The following is a 17,845-nucleotide window of genomic DNA, read 5'->3' on the forward strand; positions in this document are numbered from 1 at the left end:
ACCAGCATTTGGCTGGTAAATGGTGCTAATTTGGAACCCTGGGCACCATGTGTCTTTTTGAGTTGGTCTGCTGATAGACTAATAATCATATAACTCACTTTTGCATAAACAGGCCGCCTGCATAAAAATTAATAATTAATGGTGGGAAATGTTGAAAAATCGTGAATCAAGAAATTTGAGGTAGGTGTGTGTGTGTGTGTGTGTGTGTGTGTGTGTGTGTGTGTGTGTGTGTGTGTGTGTGTGTGTGTGTGTGTGTGTGTGTGTGTGTGTCATTGGAATAGTATTGAGGTAAATGTGCTGCTGTCAAGAGAGTCATAAAGCAAATGAGCTATACAGTGTGAGGCCTCCTGAGGCACTAATCCAGCAATGTGCCAGTGGAAACAGCACAGTATGCACCAGAAAACCAAATGACCTCTAGTGGTGTGGGACATCACCCTTCTGCCTGAAATGAGATTAATCTAAACAAAAGCAAGCCAAGGATGGGGGATGGTTGGGATGATGTAGCCTACAGGTTTTTTCTACTAATGCAGTAGCTATTATTACACGCGCGCCAACCCACGCGCGTTCACATTCATATGGCCCCCTGAAAATGCGAGGCAAGGCGCAGAGATTTAGATTCAACTCCTTTGATTAAGTCATTACTCTTCAATTGTCAATTTGAAATCTACATGCAAATTTAGACTGATATTAAAAAGCACAGAAAAGTAGCATAGGCCCGGTGGAGGGAGGGGGTTGCAGCGAATCAGCGTAGCAGACACTGCAGAGCGCAGGCTGTCACCTCCCCTCCGTCGAGCTGTCAGTTGACAGCAGCACACATGAACCTCAGTGCTGCAGACGGAGTTGACACCCGTTGATTTTACGACTAAATAACCGCTCCTCGGCGTTTTAATTCAGACGGGGCAAAAACATGACAGGAAACACCCCTGTCATCCCTACGGACTGATCACAAGCGCGTAGGAGGAGGGCTGAGCCGCTTGCTAGTTGTGAGCTGCTATCTAATGTTAATAGTTAGCTAGCTTGCATGCTAATGGTAGATAGCTGGTGAACGGAGTCCGGTTCTGCTTTGTGCCGTCACGTTAGATAGCTGGCTCGCTAGCGAAGGTCGGAGGGACTAACGTTAGCTGGTAGTCAAGAGCGGTTATTAGTTATTCACCATCCTTAATGTGTCATTTATAATTTGTTTTAAGGCTGCATAATACGTTGTGTGTTATTTGTGACGGAGCTTGACATTACTCTTGTTTTATACGTTTATTCATTTTACTGAATTTATCGTTGATGTTTGCTAGCTAGCGAGCTACTCGGCTATGCTAACGCCAGCTCAGTGATACCTCACATCGCAGGGGTGCGGAGAGCTCCAGACTAGTCAAGGAAGGAAGAGAAGTGACTTATGATGTGGGCTGAGGGAAGCGGTGGACTGTTAGGCGAAGGAGAGCAGCAGTATTAGCTTTACACATCGCATTGTCTCATATCATTCCTTGTCGAGGTAACGTTAGGGCCATAGCGTCAGCCAAGCTGTGTGGGTCAGTTGGATGAAGAAAATAATTTGGACACTTTGATTTGCGAGCTGGCTAAATGAGTAGTATTAGTATTACTGAGTCGTGAGCTAGTGGCCACTGTGCCAGCTTTAAGGGAAGACACCCTGTCAAGATTATCGCACAGACTGCAATAACCAGCCAGTTTGTTTAAAGATGGCTTCGGCGAACAGCATTGCCGCAGCTATTGCGAGCAAAACGAAGACCAAGAAAAAACACTTCGTTGCTCAGAAAGTGAAGCTCTTCCGTGCCAGCGACCCTCTGCTCAGCGTGCTTATGTGGGGAGTCAACCATTCGGTGAGTCAGACCACTTAATGTCCATATGATGATCCACAGTTATGTCTCCCTCGACCTTTGATGTGCCACATTAAGCCTTACTTGCTGTCAACTATACGTCTTTGTGTTCTTGCAGTTGATTGACACATACGAGTTGACAGCTGTCCAGCGGTTGGCTGTAGTGCCGTCAATGTAAATGTGTAACTAGCTTCAAGTGTGCTGTACTTGTACAGCAAATCATCAGTTATGTTGCCTTGTAAAGTTACAAGCATATTAGTTTTGCATAATTTTGATGTATGCACTTAAAAATGTATGTGTGTGTGTGTGTGTGTGTATGTGCTTGTGTGTGTGTTTGAGCAGTGAACTCCCTTTCACTTCCTGTTGTGCATATGTAGGATAAGCTGCTAGGGGTCTATGTCATGAGAGAGCAGATCTTCCAATGCAAGACAGCTTATCTCTGCTCTCTTTCTCTTCCTTTGCTGAATATTTTCACTGGGCCAATACTCATATGTTGGAGAGAGAGCAAACTTGGCAAGCAGAGGACATACAAATATTTCTGGCACCAAATCCTAAGTATTACACCTTTTACCAATGTTTTACACACATTATTATAATGCACAAGGAGATGGCTCAATCAACAGACTAAGACATATAATCTGTGGTTATTTTAGGTCCTTCACTTTTGCAACCCTGTTATTAATATATAGCCTCTCCTTCATCCTTTACTCAAATTGTTCCCAAAAATTACAACATGGTTATTACAGTAAAGCCAGCCTGTTTACTGAACGTTTTATCTGGTGTTTTGGTTGAGGAGACTTGCTTTCCAAAATGTAAACAAAAGAGCTGAGCAGTAAGTGAGCAGCATCACTTATTTATTCATTCAGTATATAAATGTCTATTCATAATACATTATTCCCATGGGGTAGCTAATGGTAAAAGATGACAATAGTATAGTTTATATAAAATAGAAAATAACTTTGGCCATTTGATGCAGAGTGCTGCTCTGCTTTCTTGCTCTTTTTCTGTCTGTGGTTGCCCTGCTTGTTTTTAGTTTTTAGTGGTGGTTTTTAGTAGTAGTTAACAGACAGTATGAAACAGTAGAGCCAGTAGTGGCTGCTTTTACAAATTAATTCATAATTTCTCATCTCAGTAGGAATATAAATACATATAATATAAAGTTCCATAACATATGTCAGCACATTAATATTGATTTTGTATTAAGGTAATGGGTCAGAGGAATACTATTTGGACATCTGTCTGCAAAAGCCTTATTATAGGTAAATTGACATTGCATAAAGGCTTTGTGTAACTAAATGGCCACTGTAAACATCACTACAAAAGTGGGTTATGTCAAGGCTGCAAGCCAATTTGAACTTTCTCTATACAATATAGCATACTTTGTAGACATATTATCTTGAAATGCACAATTTGTGACCACTGTTTCTCTTCGCTGATGCAATTTGACATGATGTTAGAGATTGTTTCCTTTGACATATTAAATGATATTGCAGTTTTTGGCTCATGCACCAGCAATTTGTGCACAGAGGATTTTGCCTCTTTTGAGCTCTGTTTATTGTTTCATGTTGCTTTGAAAACTTATACTTACTTATAACTACGTACTAATAACCACACCTCTATTTAACATTTAAACAGTGTTACCTATGATTGATTTTTTTAAGACTTAGGCCTAGTCCACACATACAAGGGTATTTTTAAAAACTGTGTTTTCCTTTGTTCGCTCTCAAATAAAATCCCATCCAGACATGCACTGTTTCAAAAAATCTCTGTCCACATAAAAACACAATTGGAGCTCTGTCAAGAGCATGCCAAGAGAGCATAGAGAGATGCTAGAGATTTCCAAAAGCTCAGTTTACAGTGACCTTGTATTTCGTCCATACACTGTTTGTGTATGGACGAAAGGCCAAAACGCATGGAAAAAGCTATGTTTAAAAACAAAATACCAGTGTATGTGTGGACTATGCCTTAATCTATTTGTCTAACACAATATCTCTGTATTGGGGTGAGTAATTCTGAGTTGGGCTGAACGATATGAGAAAATAATTTAATTGCAATTTTCTTTAACCAATAAATATGAATCTTACTGATCTCCTGTAAGTAACATTATTGTAACAAATCACACAAACTAAAGTGAACACTAACTATGACTCAAAGCCTTTTTGTAAACATGTTGTAAACCAATCTCACTCTTCATGCCTAAACCTAACCAACCGATCAACCAATCAGAGGTGGGACAGGCCTTCACCCGTCACTCCAGGCCATCCATTCTAGCATCAACCTTTACTTAATCCAGCAGTTGAAAGCAAGACTCAGGAACTTTACTTGGTCTTGATGAGTTGCAGTATTAAGTCATGGAGAAACTCATTTACTACCCTTGACAACTTTACCGCTAATTTGTTTTCTGCTCCGATCACCAACATCTGTCTGTTCTGAGCGAATCTACTGTCTCTATCTCTCTCACTCAACCTCACACTCGCTACACACACATTACGCTACACCTATACCAATTTAATATGTAAACGTGGATTGCACTTAAAATCGGCCTTGGCCATTTTTTACACAGTAGTACTGCAATCATCATACCATGTGCATGGCGTCAAATTTTACAAGTTGTTTTCTTCATCTAGTCTCATTTGCATATGTCACGTTGACCATAGGGCAGCATTGGTCCACGTAAAGCATGCTCAATGGTTGCGACCGTCGACTTCAAGGCACCTAACCTTAACCCTAACCCTTGCCTAATCGTAGTGCCTTCCAGGCAGCGCTGCTTGGAAGACGATGTTGGGGGCTTAAAACACCAAACACCCTTAAAGCATACAGGGCCAGGTGTTTCTGACCTGGTTGGTTAGATTGTGTAGCATTAAAACAAATTGGTGTTTTTGCGATTTGAAAATTGCGTTCCATTACATTGCGATATCGATTTGAATTTGATTAATCGTTCAGTCCTAATCCTGTGCTGTTTGATGGACATTAGTGTGACAGATGCACAGTACTGATGGCACATCAATGATTGGGTCAATACTAAGCATGTAAGCTTTGTCAATTTCGACCATTTGATTTTTGGCCTAGTGTTAAGGGTGGCAGTTTAGTGTGGATTACGCAGCCTCTAGATAGCCTGGTGTATCTGAGGCCAAGACAGCTAAAAATCCAAAGCTGTTATTTTGTATCTAAGCTGTAGTCTGTAGATAGATCACAGTCACCTGGCTGGGGTGTTAAGTCTGAGGGTTTACCTCCATGTAGCTATGCAGTACTGATTAATCCTTCACTTTTTGAATGTCACTTGACATGCCTGAGAAAGATGAACATCGGTGCATTGTCAGATATGACATCAGCTATATGTGAGAAAGCACACCAATTCCTTCCCTTTAATGGTATAGGTATATACTACAGTGTCTGTCAAGACTGATAATGTTTTATTATAGGATTAAAATCGTAATTCAAAGTTAAATGGATTGGCATTCAGATCATCTATCTATGTGTTTGTCCATGCATGTCCAGTAGAGTGAGTAATCCAGGCTCATATTATGAACTTCCTCTGGTCTGATTCAGGTGTCTGTGGACCAGTGGGCCACTGGCTCTTAACCATAACAAACCTACACAAGTTTGGAGAATCTACAATGTTAAACTGTTCTCTTGAATTGCATAACACAGAGCAGGACTGCCACCAGCACATGTCCTTCTTATGCCTTAGGCTACCTCCCCTGCTGTATTTCTCACCACTTGATAAGGCACTCTGTTTGTCATACCATTGGCAACATAAAAATCACATTCCATGCCAGGTCACCAGGTTGAGCCACTGAGTTACTGCCAGGGTGTGTGAAAATGCAGTTCGGAAGTGTTGATGTACGGTTACTTTTCAGCAGGGAGTTTGCAAAAGTAAACTAAACCTATAAATAGGACACTGCAAAGGAATGAATCAAAGGGGAGGCTTGAGAATGCAAACACACATGTTTTGCATATCTACTGTGGCCTGTCAGTCAAAAGCATCCACTTTGGTGTCTTCTGAAAACCAGACTTACTACAGTGTTATTACTCTGGGAGCACAATGGTAATACATCTGAACCTGCTAAGAAGGCAAAGTGAGTCTGTCTGCAATATTCAAGACCCTTCAAGTTACGCCCCCAGCTTCAAGGCCCACCCCTTTAAGTTACGCCCCCGGCTTCACGTTAGGCCCCTTTTGAGCTGTGGTGGCTAGTACTCAGGGTAGGGTATCGTTTGGGTTTTTTCCAATACTGGTGCTTAAACGATACTTTTAAAACGGGGCCGGGGCCTAAACGGTACCTGAACCGGTGTAAAAAATTCAATTCAATAAAAGAGCATAAAACGACAGTCGGTGACATTTAAAGATCGGCTTGTTTATTGTTCCCCGTCTGGAGCTATGCTATCTAGCCTCCACTCAGCCTGTGTTGAACAGCTCGTAAAAACACACAGAGATGCCTGTCACTAGGCTACATTTCTGTTGGAGCAAGCCGTTAAATCACAACGTTGCATTTCGATTCTTGTGTAATGGCTGTCAAAGGTGTGTGGCAGCTTGCTAAAAAGTTACCGTTGACAGGTAGCCAATTCCAACTTTAATCCTACCTTTAATACTTTGAAATTTTGCTTGTATCCCATAGAGCCTAAAAAGGTTACACAGCTCATGGTTTTACAGAAATGGATTGAGGCCAAAGCAAAAAAAAAAATGTCAGTGGAAATCTCAGTTGTAACCACTGAAGCTTAGTGGGTGCAAAAGCTCAAACAAAGCACAGTCTAAAAATCAATCTCAGACTCATTACAAAAGCATCCCCTGGTTCTAAGTCTGCTTGACATTCCAAATAAAGAATAGGTCTTGTCTCTCTAGGATCTATTTTTTGCTGCACTGAGTTCACAAATTATGAATCGGCTGCCTCAAAGTGTTTTTTTGTAAATAAGTGTCTTTCCCGCTTTATTGTATGCTTGTGAAACTAGCCTTCTTCCTCACTTAATATCAGTGTCAGAGAAATAGCACAAGTGTGAGATAATGGTTGACATGAACATAGTAGACACTAGAGCTGTCAGTCTTCCTCTATAATACCATTCGAATTCCATTTGTTATTTTTTTTAATATTTGAATATTTAATGCTCATATGCAGCCTGTTATTAATATGTACTACACTACTCAGGCGTATGCATTGTCACTGCCATTATAAGCATGTTAGCACAATGACATCATGTTAGAAAGCACAGCCGAAACAATTTGTCATAAACTAAGTAACAATAGTGTTAACCACGATGCTAACGGCATTGATAACTAGCTAAGCCAAACAGTGCTGTCACTACTATTTTAGTGATTTAAAAGCAACCTGTTTCTTGCAGATTGTCTCGTTACTGAGAATACAGATGTAAGAAGGTAATATATGAAGTCGAAGCTAACTCTGACAGCTGTAGGGCAGCTAACATTAACTTTAGCTGTCTCCATGAAGCTCCCAGCTAAGCTCATATAACTCGTGACGCAGTTAGGAAACCAGAACGAGCTAACTAATGATAACATAAGCATTATGGCTCGGTGGATGTCGATTTTAAAGTCATGTTGAAACTATTTCCCACCCTACTTCCGATTTCCAGCCGCAGCCTGTCACTCCCCCTGTACTAACGTTACTTGGTAGGTAACGTTAGCTCACAATGCCTTGTGTTTCTCGCTCCCGTAACTTTTTGTTCATCAGACGTGACATGAGAAGAGGGAGATTAGCTAACGTTAACCAACCTATTTATAAAAAAATCACATTCGAATAGTAATTTCAGAATTCGAATAGTATTGATTTTTTTACTATTCAAATTATATTCGTCTTTATATTCGACATCTATTCGTTCCAACAGCCCTAGTAGACACTAAGCCCAAAAGGCTCTGTAATACATCAATACATGTTTGGGCCTGCAGGAAAATTATCCTAAAAAGGCCAAAGCATCCCAGAGATGAATGAATGGCCCATTTTGTTTCTAAAAGAAAAAAGAGATCTTGGTAAAACATCTGCAGTGGGTGAATATTGCAAAACCCCTGCAGGGACACTTCACAGACTGCAGTTCTAACCCTTTTATTGTAAGTGGTGTTAACTTGTTTGACCAGACACTTGGGGACAACACAGATTATTGCAGGATTTATTGGCATGGACTTAATTCAATTCAATTTTATTTATAGTATCAAATCATAACAGTTATCTCAAGACACTACAGATAGAGTAGGTCTGGACCACACTCTATAATTTACAAAGACCCAACAATTCCAGTAATTCCTCCAAGAGCAAGCATTTAGTGCGACAGTGGCGAGGAAAAACTCCCTTTAGGCCCTAACAGTGAAACAAAAATACTGGTTTTCAGCATGACAAGCTAATTCTAAAATATTGTTTCAAGGTGCCTAACCCCTTGTGCCAGGAGTTCTGTTTCTGCAGTGGAAAATGGATCAGAATCTAGTTTACAGCTTCACCTGAACATAATTTGTGAGTCTGTAAAAGGGATGTAGTCCTGTCTGTCCGTTCTTTTTGTAAGTTCTTGATGTGTCTGAGTCCACATCAGAATGCATTCCACTGTTGCTTTTGAGTAAATTTGTCACTAGCTGGAAAGCTGCATTGTCACAGTTTAAGGCACCCACTGTGTAATCATAGTTTTGAGTTCAGCTGCTCCTAACCTGCTGTTGCATGCCACCTGCTCCTGCCCTTTTAAAGTAAAGAAAAGTAAAGATTATTACGTTGAGTTGATGTTTCACATGTTTGTTTTATTATCACAGGCATAGAGACAGTAAACTTGCTTGTAACATGTATCTTTATTGTTATGAAGTACATTGCCACTTAAGGGACCTTTTCAAGAAAAAGCAGGCCTTTTGATTAGTAGAAGCTGAAAAGTGTGAGTTGGTAGAAATTAAGTCTTTATTAGTTTCCCTCTTATCAAACAAATAGCAAATGAAAAATAACTATTTTCTGATATTTTCCCAGAAGACTTTAGTGTAGGCAAATCATATGCAAGTCTTAATTTTAAGTCTTTCCTTAGGTTTTACTTTCTGTACCTCCATTAAACTCTCCTCACCCTGCAGGTTCATTCACTATTTTGGTCATAGCCCCTTTTTGTGTCATCTTTTCTGTCTGGCTCACTTTCATTCCCTGTCCCCCTCTCTTTTCCCTTTTTTGTGTCCTGCCTGTCTATCTGACTCAGAGTAGCTGTGTCTAGTTCTGTGGATTGCATAAGATTCTATAAATATCTGCATTAGTGACCTACAGCTAATATGTGTGATGATTATGGGTGAGGAAATCCAAAAAGCTGAAGCCTCACATACTGGCACCCTGAGGCAATGACAGGAACTCTTGTAGTTCTGTTCCAGTTTGTGTCTCAAAAAAACTTTTATTAAACAAAAAAAAAACTTTTATTAAACAAAAAAAAAAAATGTGTTCGCTTCTGCATGCAAACATGTAGGCCTATGCACGTGCCTACAGTACTTGTGTGTGTGTGTGTGTGTGTGTGTGTGTGTGTGTGTGTGTGTGTGTGTGTGTGCCCGCCCGTGGCACACTCCTTGCCCAGATGCGATGTGGCGTACTGCCGAGTAGCTTGATTCACTCAACAGGACTGGCTATATACCATAAGCCTGTTTGTTGCTCAGTCAGTCTAAACCACTATATCCTTTAATAGCTGGCCTTTCATAGCACTGACCTAACAACAGACTTGCTGAGCTGTCTGCATATGTGTGTACCTCTTGATGACAACTATAATTTCTGTGTAATCTTTTTTCACCTTAGTCCTTTGTCATTTAGTGTTTAAACACAGATAGGAGCATGTCTGTTGTAAGAACTTAGCTCCGAAGGAGATGCTGACATTGAATAATGTTTGTCTTATTTATACACAGGCTTGGTATACCTGGCATAGTCTAATGTAGTCTAAGACTTAGAAACACACATGTCCTTTCTTCAGCTCTTTAATCAGAATCAGCTTTAATGGCCAAGTAAGTGTAAACACATACAAGGAATTTTGATCCGGATTTTTGTTGCTCTCTATGTACATACACAGAAATAGACACATGGCTAAAAACAACAAAAAAGCTGAACAAGGTAAACATACACATTTGACTACTATGTACCGATATAATTATGTATATAAAAAGTGCACAATACATACTGTGCATATACATACATACACACGTCAACAAACTATGAGGATTGTAAACAGTAAGTATGTGTGATTAAGTGGCTGACTGACTAAAATAGACTTGAATGAGCTGTTGGTGTCTGATGTAAATGCAGACATCTCACTATTCAAGATGACTACCATAATCTTTTAAGTACCCCGCAGATGTCTTACTCAGGTAGTTGGTTGCATTTGTCTAAGGCCCTGTTGCTCTCTGTCTCTCTTTCTCTCTGACTAGCACACACCCATAGATGCAGCAGTCTTTTTACTTTACCACTGCTCTACTTTTGTCATCAGTGTGTCCTCATTATGGCTGACCTCTCTACGCTGTGGTTGCGAGCACAGGGAGTAATGGGAGTAAGGGCTACCCCTGACACTAAAGTTGTCAAAGCTGCTCCACAGAACTAGTTCACATACAGGCTGTAATGGTCACATTTTTAGTTAAATTGTGAGGGACTGATCATTGGGTGTGGTTTAAAGCAGATGTATCAGTACTCCTTCTAGGCATTAAACTAGTACTACACTAGTAATACTATTAACTGTACAGTGGTTTCAGCTTTACTGATAATTGTAAATTTCCTATTCTTTACTTTTTTTACTACCAGTGTTGGGCAAGTTACTTTTAAAAAGTAATTAGTTAAAGTTACTAGTTACTTCTTCCAAAAAGTAACTAAATTAGTTATTCAGTTACAAATTATGAAAGTAAGTAGTTACTTCAGAAAGTAACTATTGCGTTACTTTCATGTACATTTTTAAATGCTCAAATGTGACCCCAACTCCACCCCTCTTTAATGGAACTTAAAATACATGTGCATGTTCAATTATTTATGATAAATCTGAATATTATAATGAAATGGACACTTAATACAATACATTATTAACAGAAACAACATACACAAATCTAAACTATTTTAATGTTGCTGTGGGACAAAGTGAGACTAGCCTCCAATCAAATGCCATGTATGTAGATATTATGTTTATATAGTGGATCGATACAAATAACACAACACCTCAACAGGCCACAACTGGGCAAAATTAAATTATGCTTGTTAAGCACTATACCAAAAATAAATAACAAATATATACACTCTTTGTAGTGCAAATAACGTAAGTGGCCTGATGTTTATACTTGTGCGCTGGTGTGTGCGTCGAGCCGGCGTGTGTGTGTGTGTGTGGGGAGTGTGATAGAGCGAGGGAAAAGTGAGAGAGTGACGGCGATTAGCTTTGGAGCGAGTACCGACTCTGATTCTACTCTGTTGACTGACTCGCTTGTGTTGTTCTTGTGTGTCCGACTATGCTTTCGAACACCCGCCCAACTCTGCCTCTGATTGGATTAACATGACATTTTACTCAACCTCAGCCAATCGTCAGCATTTATGCGCTTGTGTCGCGCACTGCCCCCTAACCAAGGAAGAACAGTAAAAAAAAGTCTTTGCCTCTCGGCTCAAACTCAGAGCTCTAGTTGGTCTGATGAAAAAAACAGCTTCAAATATAGTAACGCGCCGCATTTTTTGGCAGTAACGGTAACGGCGTTATTAAGATGGTAAGAGTAATCAATTAGATTACTTGTTACTGAAAAAAAGTAACACCGTTATTTATAATGCCGTTATTCCCATCACTGTTTACTACCCACCCTATTTTGCTATAATTAAGTTTACGGGCAAGCCAATAAATCTGTGATACCCACGCCCAGCTAGCATTGTTGTTCTGTGTTTATGGCTTTCCACCTAAAAGGTCTTGATTTGGTTTCTAGGGAAAGATTTATTCTTATTTATGTGGCTATTGTTAAAATTGCGACATACTATGAATGCTTCTGGGATTCCTAACAGGTCAGGTGATGATGTAATAGCCTTGTTAAGTGGTCAGTGAAAGGGCGAGTCCACACGTAATACAATGTACTACAGCTATATGTGACCTTTGATGCTCACTATCTGCCTGTTAAAGGGCATATCTCCATTTAGCTGGGTGTATACTGCATATGATTATCGTTGTGGTTTATATATTGTCTGTCATGTTGTGGTCAACAAATATTCCAGCACATAAATTGATTAAAGCTCAGTGGTGTTTGTGTATTTGAGCCATGCCTTAAAAGTGCAGGACTGATGATATTAAGTAAGTGACTTTGTGTGTGTTACTTGAGAAAACATTTTGATGTGTAGGCTGATTAGTTTGGTTGCTTTCTAAAAAATCCGGCAGCAAATACTGCTGTGCTGCATTGATTGGAGCACAGCTTTTACCAGATTGCAAAACCACACTCCCTCCTAGTATGTTTACACCTCTACATATTGGTTAATTGCATGATCAGTCAGTCTTGATTACACTTTAATTAGAGCCACTTAGACGGTAATGTCTTGTAAATTGGCATAGAGGAAGTGCACACTTACACTGCATGCTATCAACAAGTCGTTTCTTCTGAGCACATGTCCCATTTCCCCCACATAATTGACAGCTTGACACTAGCGCATTGGGCATGTTGTAAGATGACTCCAATGGAAAACAGGCCTACTGTATATTATATGATGATGCTGTTCTCTCTCTTCTCTCTCTCTGGCTCTCACCTGTTACAAGTTTTCCCAACGATTCTGTTTATCTTTACATTTACGATTTGCCTTGTAAGACATGTTTGTCTTAAAAAGTCGGCTCCTCTTCTGAGGTGATAAATCTCCCATATTGGCTGTTGTGTTTCTTCAATTAAACCACTAATATTATTGTTTTTTAATTGGCATTGGTCCAGGTTGGTTTCATGCTACCTTAAAGGAAAAATTGCAAGAGCAGAAGGCAACCTTTAGCTGTATACATTTAAAAAGTGACTGGACTCACGATGAAAGATTGTATTGGGGTGACACCTGTCTAATTGAAAATATACCCATAAGTTCGAGACACTGATATCTAGTCTTATATCACGATATCGATATAATATCGATATATTGCCCAGCCCTAATTGGGACCCAAAAGTAAGATGTGGGAATGTTAAAATGGGTAGAGAACAGGGCTGTTGCATTATACTTATATCCTGGCTAAGTGGCTGTTGAAATATAGAATGCCATTTCAACGTCTGTTAAACCGATGATTTGTGATTGATTCTGTTTTCTTGTGCTTGTGGCTACAATGTGGCTTTGTTGAATTACAGTTTGTAAAGTAAGATATTAAAATATATGGGATTTGCAGTTAGTAAATACAGATACCAATCCTGGATGAGGACCAATCCAGGCTTCTTCTTTTTTTTCATGTATTGGTGACACTGAGGCAAGTGAACCATGGAGCACACAATATAGAAAAACATGACGGTCAAAGTTTTCCTGTTCTATGTCAAATGTCTCCCTCCCTCCTGGTGGCATGCCTGATTAGTCTTGCTTCTTTACTTTGGGAAAGGTTTCTCTCCATATTTTCATTACCCTTCTATATCTTGCACCTAAGAAATGACCTAGTCCTTTGTATTATTAGATCCAGATTGTGTTACAATCTCACTGCCGTCTACACTATCATTGGATTGCCATCTGCTAAGAGCGAGTCATCTATCATTGTCATTGTTCAAAAAGATAAGCCTATGCCATGCTGCTGACAGAGCACGCTCTCTTCACCACCTTCCTGTCCAATGGAGAAAAAACACACGCTTGCTTCACACTGGGCCGGAAAACCAGTCATCATCACCATGGAGACAAACAGGAAGTGGTGGTGTGAAATTTGTCTGCAAGTTTGATAGCTGCAGGAAGATAATCAGAAATGCTGGAGGCATCTGATAAAACAAAACATGAGAGCTACACTTTGCTCAAGATAGAAATGATGACAAGAGCCTAGCAGATGAAATAGGAGTACTAATTAACTTCATGTAGATTAGGTACTCCAGGGGACGGTTATGACGATGTACTGGATTAGTTGTACCTCCATATAGGTGTCTGCAAACAATTTAGGCAGCAGGGCAATGCAACAGTGTTAAAAATCATTGCTGTACCTACCATCCAAACCAAAAAATGGTACATAATAGTGACTGTCAAAGCAAAACATATTGTGAAAATAGCTAGTCATTCTGACTTAGACTCTCACTTGTGCTCTGTTTACAGTTTTTTAGGTTAGCATGAATTTAATTTTAGGAAGAGGAACATCTGCCACTAAAACAGTAACAGTACAAAATACTTGCAGAAGTGGAGTTTGGGGATATTTCAGACTGATGCACATTGCTTTCTGGGCCTACTTGAGGTAACCATACATATATCTTTTTATCTAACAGACATTTTCACACCATTTGTGTGTGCCTGCATATACACTAGGGTCTTTGCATACGTGCATGTCTGCTTGATAAGATCAGGCATTGTCTCTGTGCTTGTGTGAAACACAGCTTTGTTGATTAGGCGACATCTCCCCACTGAGTACCCAGGATGCATCTGTGCTATAGCATCACTGTGACGGTGGTGCCTGTCACACTAGGGCACTGAAACATACTCGGATATGGCATCTGTGGACTTGGATCCTCTGCTTGCTCTGTCTCTCTAATGCCCTCCTTTCCATATCTTCTTTTTTTTTTTCTCTGTCTTCATCTTATAGGTTTTCTTCCTGTTAATTTATCTTCTGTTGCACACGATGCACACTAATTCTATGTTCTCATGCTTCTTCTCTTTTCTTTTCATTTGCTTAAAAGCTTACAATAATCCATGGCCGGGGTTGGCTCAGTGGGTAGAGCAGGCGCACATATACTGAGAGGTTTATTCCTCGACGCAGAGGTCCAGGGTTCGAATCCAACCTGTGACGATTTCCTGCATGTCTTCCCCCTCTCTCTCCCTTTCTCACCTAGCTGTCCTATCAAACAAAGGTGGAAAAGCCCAACAAATAATCTTAAAAAAAAGAAAAGTAAAAAAGCTTACAATAATCCCAGAGGATATTTAAAGTGCAGATATATTCAGTTTAAATTGTAGCATTCATCTATAGTAAGACAACATTAAAGTGCTGTACGCAAAGTAAACAGCCTTATTCTTGAAATGCTACTGTGCACAATTTATGCATGTTTGCTGAGCTGGTAAAAGGCAAATTTGTAATAGTGTACAAAGGCAGACCTTTGCACATCACTGGACAAGCTTTTGCAGACTTCAGCATTAAGATTTGTTTTACATTTGACCAGTCAAGCCAGTGGGTCAGAGTTCTGTTTTTACACACATTGTATTCATTGATGAGTCCTCGTAACAAAACAGATTCAACAATTCTGTTATGTAAGCTTTTCTACTTACAGCTTTTACAGTGGGTTAGTTTTTTATTATTGCTGTGACGGCAAAACATTACGAGCGGAAACACTGGATTGTTTTTGCAAATTCAGCGTAGAAGATTGTGAAGTTTATTGCAACTTCAGCAATGTCTGCTGCCTTATGTTCGACACAAAGCTCCGCTCGCAGCTTTGACAGTCTGTGGCACAGCAGCCTTCAGTGGTGTTGATAGGCTATTACTTGGGACATATAACCAATTAGATAGTGCTGTGGGCGGGACATTGATTGAGACTCCAGAATGGTGACTACAGACAGAGAAAGGCTGGCTGCATCAGAACCAAAGTAGCGCATTTTAAAAATAATTTATTTTATCCGGGAAAAAAAAAAATGATTCTGATAATCGTAAAAATGCTGAATATTGCAGCCAATAATCGGCCAGACCAGTAATCACTCGATCCTGAAAACAGACTTTTGATGTTGCTAATTTCACAATTGTATATTCATTTTGCAACATTTGTGCTGCCATCTCCAGTACCGTCAACATCCTGATTACCATCTCATCTACCTGGTCACAAAAATTACATCAATCACAAGAGTGGACCAGTGGCAAAGCAAAAAGGCATAGATTACACACTTAACCGTTGGGATAGAGTTTAGACTAGACACTGTTTGGGGAGCCTCGGCTATCCGACTGAGCAGTTAACTTATAAGTCAATGTCTTACTGACTATTTGGCAGTCCTTAATTTTCTAAATACAGCAATTAGGCCACAACAATATACTGATTTAAGAGGCCGTAGGATCAAGTAGGTTCTCTTCCAAGGTCAACCTGTTAATCATAATCAGTCTGTTTTTGTAAGCTAGCTGTAATCATACAATTTAAAGCCTTGTATTAGTGTATTGATATTGAGATATATATATATATATATATATATATATATATATAAAAAAAATCAAATCATGAGCTGATCACAAACATGTTGAAGGCATGCTATCTTAAAAAGCACACTTCTTAATGGCCGCCTGAAGTATGCCAAATTAGGGCTGTGCTATTAATCGAAATTTAAACGTGATTATGATTTCGGCCCCCAATGATCACAAAAACAGAATAATCGAGAAAAACAATTATTTAGCTCATTACGTTTTTGCATGTAAACTCTTTTCTCTTGTGTTCTGAATGAAAAAATAAAGTTTAAATAGGAAAAGTAATATGGCAAATTTCACAGTTGTATGTATTTTTTTACTGTTGATTTATTTAACTTTTTTCCACTGTGTTTTAAGTTCAATAATTGCAACATCTTTCCAGAAGTCAACGAATAATCGTGTTAAATTATTGTGATTTCAGTATTGACCGAAATAATCGTGATTATATTTTTTCCCATAATCGAGCAGCCCTATGCCAAATTGCTTTCAAGGGTTAGTCAATCATGCTGTGGCCATTCTCTGCACCATCTGCTCTAATACTCCTGCAGCATTACAGGGCCATAGTCAATCCGCACAGGTAAAAATATTGGCTACCTTCTTTAATGCAGCTGCTGGAATTGTGATATTATGACACCACCTCTTGTCTGTCTGCACACTCCTAGCTGTGAGCAATGTATAAAGCTTAAACTACATTTGGGACTGGACTGTAGACACACACACACACACACACACACACACACACACACACAGAGGCATGTTTCTTGATTAATGTTATTGTCAATCAAATGTTTGAGTGTTTGAGTTCATTCAGTGCACCTACATTGCAAGTGTGCTCGGTGGAATGACAGGTTATTAATAGATTCAAGCAATCTGCCAGCACTCCTGCCTGCAGCCACACACACACACACACACACACACACACACACACACACACACACACACACACACACACACACACACACACACATCATATTTGTATCAAGCTGTGCCTGAGTCACAACACATGTCAGGTCTACGTATTGCAGCAATGTTCCGTATGTGTAAGAAGCCCACTGTTTACTCAGTGTGTAAGGTTTATTGAAGTGTTCTATAATTTTGCATTTTGTTGGATGCTATCATGACCATAAATGTGCAACCAATTATAATCATGTAAGTCAAATAATCAAGTGTTAAGTCTAAATCACCTGATAGTCCACAACGTCTTGTTTATGTATTTTCATAAAAACATAAAACATAACCAATCTGGAAACTCAAGGTAAACTTTAGTGGTTCTAACACTGCCTTAATTGTCCTCAATTGTTTGTGACACATCATTTATCTGAAAAGAGAGTAAGATGTGAGCATAGAAAAAACAACATACAATATTTATATAGTTTTTTTTTTTTGTATTTACTATTTATCTGTCATTTAAGTTATGCACATAAAGAGAAACGTCATCACTAGGGCTGAACGATTTTTGAAAATAATCTAATTGCGATTTCTTTCCCAAATATTGCGATTACGATTCGATAATTGATTATTCGACAATTAAATTATTATTTTTTTAAGCTCTTTGTCTTCTGTATTATTCAACAAAGAATAATATAATAATGTATAGTATGAACACACAATTACACACTAGACAGTTAAATAAGTAAAAATATAGTATATATCTATACACACACACACAAACACACACACGTGTAATTTTTTACAGTGCACAGAGAGGAGCTGCCTCCAGCCCCTCCCCCTCGTGAAGTTACGTGCTGCCGAGTGTGTCGGTACACGATCCGTTCTGCCTG

At 39.4% G+C, this 17,845-nt stretch overlaps 1 protein-coding gene across 3 annotated transcripts in view; it reads left to right on the top strand.

The window, feature by feature from the left end:
* The first annotated feature begins 757 nt into the window (after window positions 1-757).
* pip4k2aa (phosphatidylinositol-5-phosphate 4-kinase, type II, alpha a) overlaps window positions 758-17,845 on the top strand; it is a 37,469-nt gene continuing 20,381 nt past the window's right edge. For 2 of the 3 annotated variants that reach the window (XM_031281979.2, XM_031281980.2), the window contains exon 1: window positions 758-1,829. In XM_031281979.2, the coding sequence (XP_031137839.1) occupies window positions 1,689-1,829 (141 nt within the window). In that variant the 5' untranslated portion in view covers window positions 758-1,688. The remainder of the gene's footprint in view (window positions 1,830-17,845) is intronic. The other variant, XM_031281981.2, reaches the window with a different exon arrangement.

This window comes from Sander lucioperca, chromosome 1, assembly GCF_008315115.2.
Source record: "Sander lucioperca isolate FBNREF2018 chromosome 1, SLUC_FBN_1.2, whole genome shotgun sequence".
NCBI classification, from domain to species: domain Eukaryota; kingdom Metazoa; phylum Chordata; class Actinopteri; order Perciformes; family Percidae; genus Sander; species Sander lucioperca.